Genomic DNA, 12,838 nt, shown 5'->3' with positions numbered 1-12,838 from the left:
CCTAAGGGCTGCAGAAGGATGAAAGTCCATCTTCTGCAACTTCTTCATGCTGAACAGGGGCGATGATATTCCTGCCTAGTAGGGTCTCTTGTATTCAGGGTAGAGAGGAGCTCAGTCAGAAAGCATTGGTCCATTAAGCATCTGTTGTGCCCCTGAGTTCCAGCAAAAGGTAAAACCCTGGCGCTGCAGCAGTTTCTCAGCTTCCTGTGTGGTTTTCTTGATCTGCCCCCATGTTATGGGGGTTGATGTCAGCGTGACTCCAGTCGGTCCTCATTCCATCTTCGCATTCAGATTCAACTGGCCCATGGCTCGTACTGGGGGAACCCGCTCCATGGTTGGGTCCCTCCAGTCTCCCGTTCCATGGTCGCACACATCTTGAGGGCACCCACACGGCTGGTTCATCTCCTGCAAAAACACAAGCATACCCTCAACCCCACGTTAGTAAATCTAGCGAAACAGAAGCAAAAACTTTTGTGGCTGTAGCTGGGAGGCATACCATTGCTGAAGCATTTGTTCTACAAGCTGTAATTCAGCTTCTGCCTCTTTGGTTAATTACCATGGGGTAAAACTTTCCACTGATAATGAGAAGCAGGCCCCTTCTAACAGAAGGCACAGAGAGAGCAAATCGAAGGTTATCCTTCTTGTGCAACAGTATAGCAAAAAAGCAATCCTTAAACCTTAAATTTGCACCATACAGGTGGGTCCACTAGATGCTGTGGCTCATGATAGATCTTCAGATGTTTGGTGGGCACTCCATTGTTGCAATAAGTCTCTACCTCATAAATTGACAGGAATAGGTGTAATAATAGGTTGAATTGTTCCTTCCTGGCCATCTGGCCCGTGACATGGTAAAATCAAGGAACTTTGAAAAACTTCTGAAGCAGGCCCTATGCCAATGATACCCATGGAAGTCTTTTGTTTGGGCCAGTGTTGGGGCCATTGATTTAAAGCAATAATAGAGACATCAGCTTCAGTATTTACTAGTCCTTCAAAATCCTTTCCCTGAATAGTTACTGTACAAATAGGTCTTCTGTCAGACACTAGATTAACCCAATATACAGCCTTTCCTGCTGGATTACTACCAAAGCCTCCTGTTCTTTTCACTGTGCTGCTTCCTAGTTTTGTGTAAGGTAACAGCAATAACTAAGCAGTTCTTTCTCCTGGGGAGGAAGACCACTGAGTCGAGGAACTAATAACTAATTGAATTTTTTTTTTTTTTTTGAGATGGAGCCTTGCTCTATCGCCCAGGCTGGAGTGCAGTGGCACGATCTTGACTCACTGCAAGCTCCACCTCCTGGGTTCACTCCATTCTCCTGCCTCAGCCTCCCTGAGAGCTGGGACTACAGGTGCCCGCCACCATGCCCGGCTAATTTTTTTTTGTATTTTTAGTAGAGACGGGGTTTCACCGTGTTAGCCAGGATGGTCTCAATCTCCTGACCTCGTGATCTGCCTGCCTCAGCCTCCGAAAGTGCTAGGATTACAGGCATGAGCCACCGCGCCCAGCGAACTAATTGAATTTCTCCGGTATAATCAGAGTCAATTATTCCCGTATGCACTGACACCTCTTAAATTTAAACTAGACCTTCCAAGTAATAGACCAACTGTTCCTGAGGGTAAGGGTTCCCTAACACCCGTGGGGACCTTCTTTGGTGGCTCCCCAGGAAGGAGATGGGAATTGTGCTGCAAAGGTCTATAGCAGCACTGCCTACTATGGCGGGAGACAATTGTTGTATGTTTGTAAGGGCACTGGCTGTGCCGGATATGCCTTGGTTTGTTGAGGGGCCTGAGGCAGGCCCCTCTTCCCATTTCCCGAAAGAGGTTGTCCATCTTTGCTAAATTTAGAATGACACTGATTTGCCCAGTGATTGCCTTTCTTACACTGGGGGCATACACTGGGACTTTTCTGTTGATTGATGGTAGTTTTTGCCTTTTGATTTCCTTTTCTACATTCCTTTTTTCTGGGTCCAAATTGCCCACAATTGAAACAGTGGCCCAAAAAATGGGGCATATTCTTTCCTACTTTCAATCCAGCCATAGCCTGAGCTAAAAGATTAGCCTTATGTAAGTTACCTCCAATGCCATCGCAAGCCTTAATACATTCAGCTAACTGAACCTTCCCTGTCAGGGGTCTAATAGCAGTTTGACACTGCATTAGCATTATTGTATGTAAGAAGCTGTATTAAAACATCCTGAGCAGAATGTTTGCTTTCACTTTGTGCCATTGTTACCCTGGTCCTTCCGAGTGCTCAGCTTTCCTGCTGAGCTTCTTTCAGTCGTCCTCGGGTGTCCTCTGATGATGCATCCTCTTTCACACACTCTAGCGTTCCTTCACTGGGGTGTTCGTTGCCTCATATTGGGCGCCAGGAATGTTGGGGTGATCAGACCCAACTCCAGGCTGTGGGGACTATGAAGTCCGGCAGAGTCAAACAGATGAGACAAGAGTGCATAAAGTGGGACCAGGGGGCCAACACTAGTATGGAGGCTGTGAAGGCCCCGAGCTCTGGAAGCCCACACTATTTATTGGTGATCAAAGAAGCAGGTGGTGAGGATGTGGGGGTTGAAAGAAAGCAGTGTATCAAGTGCATGATCTACAGCTGTGATGGTTTAGAATTTTCTTTGAAGCATATGGAACATGTTCTGCTACTTGAGATAATGGGAAACATATTCTTCTAGTTTAAGACACAATCGATCTATGAGCCTTGGAGTGCTAGAAGCAAGGAGCCAACAAGTCAAGACACATTCCAGAGGCCACGAGGGGTTTTATGCGCTGTGCCCTGGATTCCATCCAAGCCACGCCCTTGTGGCTTGTGCCCTGGGCTTAGATTGTAGTGCGGCAGGGCAGCCTTCCACCCTTTGGAACAGAGCTTGGTGTTCCAAAGGCCACAAGGGGTTTTAGACCCTGGACGCCGGACATGTTCCAAGACTCTTTTACATTGTGTCAGACATACAAGCCCTGCCTCAGCCTTTTTCCCAACACTCAGCTTTTCCCCAACACTGTGTCCAAGCTGCAATTAAACCCATCCACTGGATTGTAACTTTAATGATGATTTCTTCAATTCTATGATTTCCATTTACTTTTTCTATAGGTTCCAGGTGTCTGGTGAAATTCTCATTTTCATTTATTTTGATTAATCATAATTATTTTAATTTTTTTTTCTTGAGATGGAGTCTTGCTCTGTGGCACAGGCTAGAGTGCAGTAGCACTATCTTGGCTCACTGCAAACTCCGCCTCCTGGGTTCAAGCAATTCTCCCTGCCTCAGCCTTCTGAATAGCTGGGATTACAGGCACCTACTGCCACACCCAGCTAATTTTTGTATATTAGTAGAAACAGGGTTTCACCATGTTGGTTAGGCTGGTCTCTTCTCACCTCAGGTGATTCACCCACCTCAGCCTCCCAAAGTGCTGTGATTACAGGCATGAGCCACCATGTCCAGACTAGTTTTAATGTTCTTGTCTGATACTTCCAATATCTGGATTACTTGGGGTCTGTTTCTATTTTTTCTTGGTTTCCATCTTTTCATCCTGTTTCCTGGCATGTCTGTTATTTTTTGTTAAATGGTAAAGAGGGTATTGAAAACTATAGAGACTCTTGATGTCTTATTCCAGAGATGATACAGCAGGAGACAGAGGACAGATAAATCTCCTTCATCAGAGTCAGGCTTGCCCTTACTCCTAAAGCACAGATTTTCTGAATTCTAAACTGGAGGCCTAGAGGTACCAGGGCCCTTCCTCCTTGGCACAATTTCCAATTTTGAAATCCAATTTTGTTTCCCTAGCAATGCAGCATTTTCCAAAATACCTCCTTAGCTTCTAAACTTCTTAAGCTTCTTTTTCTGCTTATGTTCTTATTTCTGCCTTATCCATGTGCAAATTAGGAGTCAGTAAATCCCTTGAGAGAAAACTGCAAAAAGAAAATGGAACCACCATTACTTCCCTTTTCTCCAGATTCTTGGACTCTCAAATCCTGGCTGCCTTGGTGTTCTCCAGTGATGTTAGATAGATGTCTATTTCTTCTTGTAATCCTGTCAGTTGTTTCTTAATATATTTTGAGACTATATTGCTAGGTGCATATATATTTACAAGTTATCCCTTTTTGTTGTCCTCAATATACAATATCCTTTTGCCCCTTTTGATAGATTTTTAACTTGAATTGTTTCAGCAGATATTAAGAATACCACACAGCTTTTTTGTCTTTGTTTTCTGATGCCTTTTTGCCTAGTGTATATGCTGTCTCCCTTTAGTTGTCAAACCTGTATCTTTGTGTTGAAAGTTTTGTAGATAGCATATTGTTAGCTTGAAAAAAAAATCCAGGCTGGGTGCAGTGGCTCACGCCTGTAATCCCAGCACTTTGGGAAGCTGAAGTGGGTGGATCGCTTGAAGTCAGGCGTTCGAGACCAGCCTGAACATGGTGAAACCCTGTCTCTACTAAAAATACAAAATTAGCCAGGCGTGGTGGCACACGCCTGTAATCCCAGCTACTTGGGAGGCTGAGGCAGGAGAATCACTTCATCTCGGGAGGCGGAGGTTGTAGTAAGCCAAGATCGCGCCATTCCACTCCAACCTGGGCAACAAGAGCAAAACTCTGTCTCAAAAAAAAAAAAAAAATCCAATCTGAGATTCTTTAATTGGCAAGCTTAACATTAATTACTGTTAGGTTAGGCATTTTTGCCACCTAATCTACTTTTAAACGCTCCGTTCCTGTGTTCCTTGGATAGATCAAGTTTTCTTCTGTGGACTTAAGTTATACATTGTATCTTTCTTTTTAAGGTGGTTATCCTGAAGACCATATGGTTAGGCATTCCTACTGAACGTTAAACTCATAAAACTATATTCTCTTTATAAGACAAATCGTACATTTATATCCCTTTTATCTCATCTCCTACCCACACTCCACCATCCCTTTTGTAGTCTCTAGAATTTCAATTCCAGGCTCTGAAATTTTATTTTCCTAGTCCTTTTAAGACAACTTTACTAGGATATCGGACATTACTTGCTAACCTTGAATCCTCCTGCATGTTCCTCCTCCATTCTGAATTTCTCCAAAGAGTTTTGTGACTTCTGTTTTGTTTTTTTGAGACGGAGTCTCACTCTGTCACCCAGGCTGGAGTAGAGTGGCATGATCTTGGCTCAATGCAACCTCTGCCTCCTGGATTCAAGCGATTCTCCTGCCTCAGCTTCCCAAGTGGCTGGGACTACAGGCGTGTGCCACCATGCCCAGCTAATTTTTGTATTTTTTAGTATGGAAAGGGTTTCACTGTATGTTGGCCAAGCTGGTCTTCAACTTCTGACCTCAGATGATCTGCCTGCCTCGGCTTCCCAAAGTACTGGGATTACAGGCATGAGCCACCACACCTGGCCCCAAGAGTTTTTAAAGGAGGGTTTTATGTAAAACCTAAGGCCTTTAAACCTAAGCATGTGCCCTCACAATTAGTTTGCTTGGATATGAAATTCTAGGTTGAAGTTAACTTACCTTGTTGCTGTTGTGGATCTGATCACAAGTGATAGTTTTTCTTTACAGGTGGCCTGCTCTTTTCCTCTAGAAGCTTTGAGAGTTTATCTTGGTATTCGTTTGCTTAAATCCCACTAATAGTGTACCCAGGCTTGGAAGTTTTGTCTTTTCTGACATTCATTATTGCTTCAAATTTTCTTGTTCTCACTTTTCCCCTCCTTTTGGGACTTCTGTTATTTGGATGTTATTTCCATCCTCTATACTCAGTTTCTAATTTTATCTTTTTATACAGGACTGCTTTCTGAAAGCATATCTCAAGTGGATCTTCCAGTTCATTCATTCGTTCTACAACAGTATCATTTCTGCAATATATCTCATTCTCTTGTCTTCTATTTCAACTATTTTCATACTCAATACTTTTTCTTTTAGTTTTACTTCTGCTTCATATTGCTATCTTCACTCTTATTTTAAAACAATTTCTTAAGTTAAATTCTTAGCCCATCTTTTCCAATAATTTAGCTTCAGTTGTTCAGTCTGTGGCCTTTTTAAATACTGTACTTACTTCTCCAGCATCTAGTTACTTTTGCTCTGAGTCCAAATTCTCCTGCAAGTGTCACCCCTCGGCAGAGAATCTCAGGCACCCAGAAGAACTATGGAACAGTTTGCTTTCCCTGTAATAAGCATTAGGTCAGAATTTCAACTTCAAATTGTAAGAAAGGAGTAGCATGGAAAGAAGAATCTGTCCCCCTAGGTTGTAATTCACGAATTCTAGGATTTGGAAGGAGCAGGGGACTTCTAGGAATGGCTAACTGAGAAACTCAGATCAACTCCCCCACTAAGGACAACTAGAAAAACTGGACACATCAAGAAATATTGATTGAAGTTCCATGTGGGCCATGACAGGATCCTTGCTCTATGTGGCATCCCTAGTATAATCTTCTCGCAGGTGCTCCAAAGTCTGAGGACCTAGACTTGCCTCTACCTTGCATCCCTTGTTGCCTGGACAGTCTGTTCTTTCATGTGTGTGAATCACAGATTTTGTCCTCTCCTGATTATTTTGCATTCTTGTGCATTAATTCCTCAAAGATTCCAAAGTCAAGCCACTGTAGTTGAACTAAGGTCACCATCTTGTGCTAAAAAATTTTTTAAAGGTAAAAGATGGTATTTTGCTGAAGGTTACTGTGAAATATGCATATGAAACACTGCACAGTGCCCAACAATTTAGAGTGGTAACTTTCCCAGTTCTCCCTTGTTTTGGGTCCCAGCCACCTTTCCCCCCAGCCTTCTGTGTTGTCTTTTATCTCCTTCCACATTTCTATTTTCATTCACAAAGGAAGCCAACAGACCATCTTATTTCTCTCTGTTCAGGGAAGAGTTCCCACTTCCTTACTGGGCCTGCTGGAGAGAATGAGGGTCATAATCCTTATGCACACTTGACAGTTAACCATGGTCAAGGATGGCAGTCCTTGCTGCTTTAGGGTGTAATATCCCCTGTCCACACTCTCCTACTTCTGACCATGTGAGACACAAATTCTGTCTTTATCACAAGGTGGTTGGGAGATGAGTGGCCAGATGATGTGTGTTCCAGTTACAGTGACCTTAGGGGTCTCAATTTTTTGGTCCTCTTAAATTCCATTTTGGATAGTGAGAGGTTGGACTAGTTGGCCCTTCGCCCTGGTTCTATGATGAAATAACAGCACCAGTATTGAAGAATCAATCAATACCTGCACCACAGCTAAGTCCCAGAGATCATCTCACTGCATATGAGCTGGCATGGGGGGTGAGGATGACCTGGTGTGGGTAGTGACTGGTGTCTCTTTCTTCAGAAAAATATCACAGAAGCCTACCAGGTCAGCAAGAAGCCTCCGAAGTCCGTGGCGAAGGTGATTAAAATTTCAGCCCCTGCCAACAAGGCCGTCTACAACTACAGTATCCAGACCATGAATTCTACAGAGCTTGCCAAGAAGGAGCTGTATCAAGAGATGGCCAAGGTAAGAGACCCAGACAGGATGATGGCAGTTGGCAAATCCCATGAGTTCTTTATTCTGACCATGCCTGCCTGGAGGTCAGTGGGGGATCTCAACTATACAGATGAAAGCCAATCAGCTAGGGGAAGTAGACATGGCTCAGATGTTGAGAGGTGTTCTGTTCCACACTAAATGTGAATCCTCCACACCTGAGGGTAAGCCCAAGATCCTCAATGTAAGCTCAGATGTACATAAAGGAGAACAACTGTAGCATCCTTACCTCTGGGGAACACTTTATGATTGCTGCTTATCAAGGCAGCTACCAACAGAAGGGAAAGCCATGGTTTAGGCTTCCAGCACACATTAACTTTAGGAAACGGCTTCTCCCATCAAAGGGGACAATAATATGTCCCTTACAGGGCTACTGCACAGTCATTTCCTCTCAATGCACTATTTACATTGTCAGGAACTATGATTATGCCCCCAGCTGTTTCTGATTCCTACTTGGAAATAAATCCAAGATTGCTATTAGCCCTTCCACCCCAACCTGTCTGCCCCCATTTCTAGGAGCCAAGAAAGAGATTCACGTACTCACAGGATTACCTCTCAGCCATGGTGGAGCCCCTGGACTTGAAGGAAGAGGAGAAGAAAACCCAGAAGAAATCCCGCCAGGCCTGGCTCACAGCCAGGGGATTCCAAGTGACAGGTCTTCAGAGCGACACCGAAAGCAGCTTTCAGGATCTCAAGCTGCCACCCATCAAAGAGCTGAATGAGGTCCACAGGGAAGAGCAGGGTCTCAGGTGGGGTGTCCATAGGGACCTTTCTCCTCCTGATTTACTTACTCCCCCAATTTAGGAGTGGAAGGAAAACTCCCTGTTTGCTAATGTACTGGAGCCTGTGTTGGATCGAGACAGGTGGAGCTGGGACAGGCACCACGTGGACTTTGATCTGTACAAGAAACCACCACCTTTCCTCGAGCTGCTCCCTTCGCCCGTACCAAAGCCTGTAACAGGTAACAGGCAAGGGTTTGCCAAGCTGGGCCTCCTGATGCCGTGGGCAGGCAGGAGCTCTGTGCCACTCTGCATCTTCAGTGGTATCCATTTTGTTTACACTATCAACCAAACTTTCTATGCTAAGAAAAGCAAGATGCAGAATGGGTCTGAAAGAAGAGATTGAATGCTGGGCTGGAACTCAGACCAGGATTCTAGCCCCAAGTGTGACATTTGTGTGACTTGAGGCAAATCCCTTCATGCCCTGGGTCTGGTTTCTTGGCTATAAAGTGGGGAAGTTGGAAGACAGGTCTAAAGGCTCCCTGAGCTTCAACACTATTACCCATGACTGATCTCTAGGTGTCCAGCCAAGAGCTGGGGGCAGAGGCTCTGGGCTTCACTGGGACTTTCCAGCGGCAAAGATACTGACAGTTCTTTCTGTGGGGGAAAGGTGGAGACAGGAAACGTAGGTCTTGCTGTACCAGTCCCTCCAAGTCCTCTTCCTCTTTATCCCTGTTTATGAAAATTGATCTCAGGATCATCTAGAGGTTAACACAGAACCCAAACTTGTTGGTTAACAGAGCCAGAACCTTTGTTCAGGGTGAAAGAGACATGAGCCTATCTAAAAACAAGGTCTGCCAGAGAAACCTCTCCCAGAAAACTAGGTCAGGTGAACGTGATGGCTTCCTCTCCTCCTCGACTCCTAAGGACAACTGATCACAGCTCCATGGAAGTGCTAACAAGTTTGCTGAAATGTCACTTTCTCCATTTGCCTAGACTTGGCTCCCTCCCTCCCCCCCCAATAGGCCCTAGATCTCCCAGGTTGCCTGAAGAGACCTGCTCTCTGTGGGCATGTCCCAGGCCCACAGTTACTGCTGTGGCTCTCAAGGAGGCTCCAGCTAGGAGAGCTGTCTAGCCTAAGAACACAAGGCTTTTCCTTGGTAAGAAGGCTTCCTAGTGAGCTCCACTGCCAGCCTTCCCAGCAAAAGTCTCCTGGGGGTTTCACTGGTGAAATCACTTAAGAAACACTTGCTGGGGTCTCCTCTTCCCACATGTTTAAGAAAAGTTAGCAACTACAGATGAGAGGGAGAGGCTTGAACTGGTCGCTAGGCCTTTTCAACCCAGATGGATGAATGGAGAACTTGCCATTCTCCATTGGCGTGTAAGACTGAGGCCTTACACGCCACCAGCCTAGAGTGAAGCCCCCTTCCAGAAGGCTGCACAGAAGGGGGGTGGGTCTGACAGCCCCTCCCCAAACTTCTCCTGTGCAAAGAAACTCCAAGCAGCCTTCTGTCCAGAGGTATGCATGCTTCATTTTGTGCAAAATGCTGCCCTGCTATCACTAACAACTTCAGGTTTCACTGAGAGGTTATTTACACGGTCACAATATTTACAAACTTTCCCCATTTTAAAAACTAGTTACCAAACCCCTGGCAGAATGCTCAGGCCAGCCCCACTGAGCCAGCTCAGCTCTCCAAGTTCCCAGTCTCCTCTTTGCCTATTTCCAGCATCACAGTAAATTGGGAATATACTTGGAGGAAAAAGAGTCGGCTGCCTTCTCTGTGCTCAAGGGAGTGTCCACAATAGGCATTTTAGAGCTCCAGACCACCCAAGGACCACATCAAAGCTTAAAGTTCACCACAGTGAGCACGCTGGGACCTGGTGTAATCTTTCAAGTGCCAGCAGAAGGGAGGCTGGAGAAATGCAAAGGCCTGCTGGCCTGGAGATACCATTCATCCTCTCCTCAAGAGTAGAAGCCAGTTCTTGTAAAGAAACTAAAAAGTCCCTAGGTGGGAACATCAGCTGAGACAGCCTCCCCATCTCCTGAGAAGGATAAAAACTAAGGGCTCATAACCCCAAGGGATTGTGGCCTGCACTGTGTGTCTGCTCCTTAGCGTTCTGGGCCCTCCTTGCAGGGTGAGGACAAAGGGGACCCGAGGCCATCACCAAAGGGTGGTTCTCAGGGTCCTGCTTCACCCATTAAAGGCTGGTTCTAAGGAACAGTGTGACAAGTACAGCAAAGGCTAACAGTACACAGATTGTGACATTTTATATTCTTTGTTAAATGGTTCCTGGTAAATGTTTTAAGTGCCTCTGCTTCTAGTTTAAATGAATGACCCAGACAGAGCTTTCAAGCTGTTTCTTAGAGAATGTGTGGTTGAGCAGAAATGGCTATCCACACCTGACACAGGTCCCCACCCACCTCACGCCCTGGAGGCAGCAGCATAAGCCCCAGTTTCCACTATGGTGTCTCCTCAATGACCAGAATACCCGCCAGTTCCAGGGGTCAGCAATTCCATTCTCTCTCTCCGGCTCAGTTCAGAAGCTGTGATGGTCCTGTTAGAGAGCACTGCCTGCAGGTCAAAACCTGGAAGAGGCTCTCCCAGGCCAGGCGACAACCCTTCAGGTGCAGACGGGGAACAAAAGGCTTAACCTGTGATAATCCCAACACCTTCTGAAAAAAGTGACAGTCATCCAGCAATGGGCCATGGGTAGGGGCGGGCGGCAGCAGGGGACACTGTCCCCTGCCTCAGCATGTCCTGTCCAGAGGGTGGGCACAGATATAGGCTCGCTTCTCAAGGATCTGCTGGGACACTTTCTTAATCTGCTCATCTAGGTTTTCTGGAGCATCTGGGAAGGAAAAGGAGAGATGGTGGGTGATCTTTCTGCACCGTGATAAGACAAACATGGCTGAAGTGGGGGCATTTTTCCACAAAGTCAGCCCACCCACCATGCAGCAGCCCTAAGGGTGAACCCCTCCTCCAGACCCCCAGCAAGTGATTCAGGGCTGCAGGGAGAGAAAGGGGTACAGCTTCATTCTCAGTTACAAAGGACTCATCCTGCTCATCTCTAACCCCTAGATCTCATGGGGTGGAGCCGGCACTTGCTCCGTAAACAGCCCATCTGTGATTCCAGCCCACTGGAGGAGAAACCATTTCAGCACCCTCCACAGCACATAACCTGTCAGCACTGGGGCGGGTGTCTGGGCTACCCCCAGGGCTAGGACCTGCAAAAAATCATATGCCACTCTCAGCAAGTGCAGTGCTGGCGCATACACCCATCACTTGGCAACACGACTGGGCTTTGCGGGGACACTGATCCAGAACCTCAGGTCAACAGGACTGTGAGGGTCAGAGGTAGACTGAGCTGGGCATTCCCAAATGTGGTCGAGTGGCTATAGAAGAGGAAGAGCACTGCAGACAGAGCGGGGAGCATGAGCAAAGCCCTCTGTTCTCTAGGCCAAGGCCTGAGACCTCTGCAGGGCACTGCAGGGTCATTTTGGATGGAGTACAGTGGGTAAAGGGGCAGGTAAAATGCTGTCTCCAGAATCAGGTACAACCAGGTGCTCCTCCCTTTGTGAGCCTTCCCCAGGCAGCTTCAAGAATACAGCCAGGGCTGGGCACAGTGGCTCATGCCTGTAATCCCAGCACTTTGGGAGGCCAAGGTGGGCGGATCACCTGAGGTCAGGGGTTGGAGACCAGCTTGGCCAACATGGTGAAACCCTGTTTCTACTAAAAATACAAATATTAGCTGGGCATGGTGGTGCGTGCCTGTAATCCCAACTACTCAGGAGGCTGAGGCACAGGAGTTGCTTGAACCCAGGAGGTGGAGGTTGCAGTGAACCAAGATCATGCCACTGCACTCCAGCCAGCCTGGGTGACAAAGTGAGACTATGTCTCCAAAAAAAAAAAAAAGAGAATACAGCCAGGCATGCTGGGCAGATGCCAGGGGTCCTGCGCAAAGGGCTCTGCACTTGCTCAATCTAAAATTGCCTTGGCAGGCCCGGCGCGGTGGCTCATGCCTGTAATCCCAGCATTTTTGGAGGCTGAGGCAGGCAGATCACCTGAGGTCAGGAGTTCGAGACCAGCCTGGCTAACATGGTGAAACCCTGTTTCTACTAAAAATACAAAAAATTAGCCGGGCGTGGTGGCGTGCGCCTGTAATCCCAGCTACTCGGGAGGCTGGGGCAGAAGAATCGCTTGAACCCAAGAGGTGAAGTTTGCAGGGAGCCAAGACTGTGCCATTACACTCCAGCTTGGGCAACAAGAGCGAAACTCCATCTCGAAATAAATACATACATACACACACACATATATACATACAACTGCCTTGGTGAATGGGGCAGGTATGCACCTACAGTGCCTGGTGGGCACTGCTGCAGCTAAGCCCAGGCCTACCCAGGCCCTCGCTCAAGGCAGAGGTCTGTGAGTAGCTAGCAGGCTCTGGGAGCTTGACAGGGTCCAGAAACAGCTCACCATCAATAGGGGCCTAGAAGTGGGCCCTTCCTTCCCTCCCCCAAGACATGCCACTCACACTTGTCCAGCTGAGAGAGGCTGAAGAGATTCTGCAAGTAAGCTTCCACGCAGAAGGTGTTGGCCAAGAGAACCTGCCAGAACCGAGGACAGAAAAGATATGCCCAAATTCCTGGAAT

At 46.8% G+C, this 12,838-nt stretch overlaps 2 protein-coding genes across 23 annotated transcripts in view; one reads left to right on the top strand and one right to left on the bottom strand.

The window, feature by feature from the left end:
• The window catches only part of CFAP92 (cilia and flagella associated protein 92 (putative)), a 115,629-nt gene that overhangs the window by 101,963 nt on the left and 828 nt on the right, over positions 1 to 12,838 (top strand). For 16 of the 19 annotated variants that reach the window (XM_055381504.2, XM_063704136.1, XM_055381505.2 and 13 more), the window contains 3 exons: positions 7,277 to 7,441; positions 7,985 to 8,191; positions 8,273 to 8,429. In XM_055381504.2, the coding sequence (XP_055237479.2) occupies positions 7,277 to 7,441; positions 7,985 to 8,191; positions 8,273 to 8,429 (529 nt within the window). Of the gene's footprint in view, positions 1 to 7,276; positions 7,442 to 7,984; positions 8,218 to 8,272; positions 8,430 to 12,838 lie in introns of all 19 variants that reach the window. The other 3 variants (XM_055381508.2, XM_019023872.4, XM_019023871.4) reach the window with 1 other exon arrangement.
• The window catches only part of ACAD9 (acyl-CoA dehydrogenase family member 9), a 33,564-nt gene continuing 31,157 nt past the window's right edge, over positions 10,432 to 12,838 (bottom strand). For all 4 annotated transcript variants that reach the window (XM_004036262.4, XM_019023883.3, XM_004036263.4 and 1 more), the window contains exons 17-18: positions 12,721 to 12,793; positions 10,432 to 11,037 (exon numbers count right to left, since the gene is read on the bottom strand). In XM_004036262.4, coding sequence (XP_004036310.4) covers positions 10,937 to 11,037; positions 12,721 to 12,793 — 174 coding nt within the window. In that variant the 3' untranslated portion in view covers positions 10,432 to 10,936. The remainder of the gene's footprint in view (positions 11,038 to 12,720; positions 12,794 to 12,838) is intronic.

This window comes from Gorilla gorilla, chromosome 2, assembly GCF_029281585.2.
Source record: "Gorilla gorilla gorilla isolate KB3781 chromosome 2, NHGRI_mGorGor1-v2.1_pri, whole genome shotgun sequence".
Lineage (NCBI taxonomy): Eukaryota > Metazoa > Chordata > Mammalia > Primates > Hominidae > Gorilla > Gorilla gorilla.
Note: the sequence above shows the minus strand (reverse complement) of the source record. Positions and strands in the feature narration are given on the sequence as shown.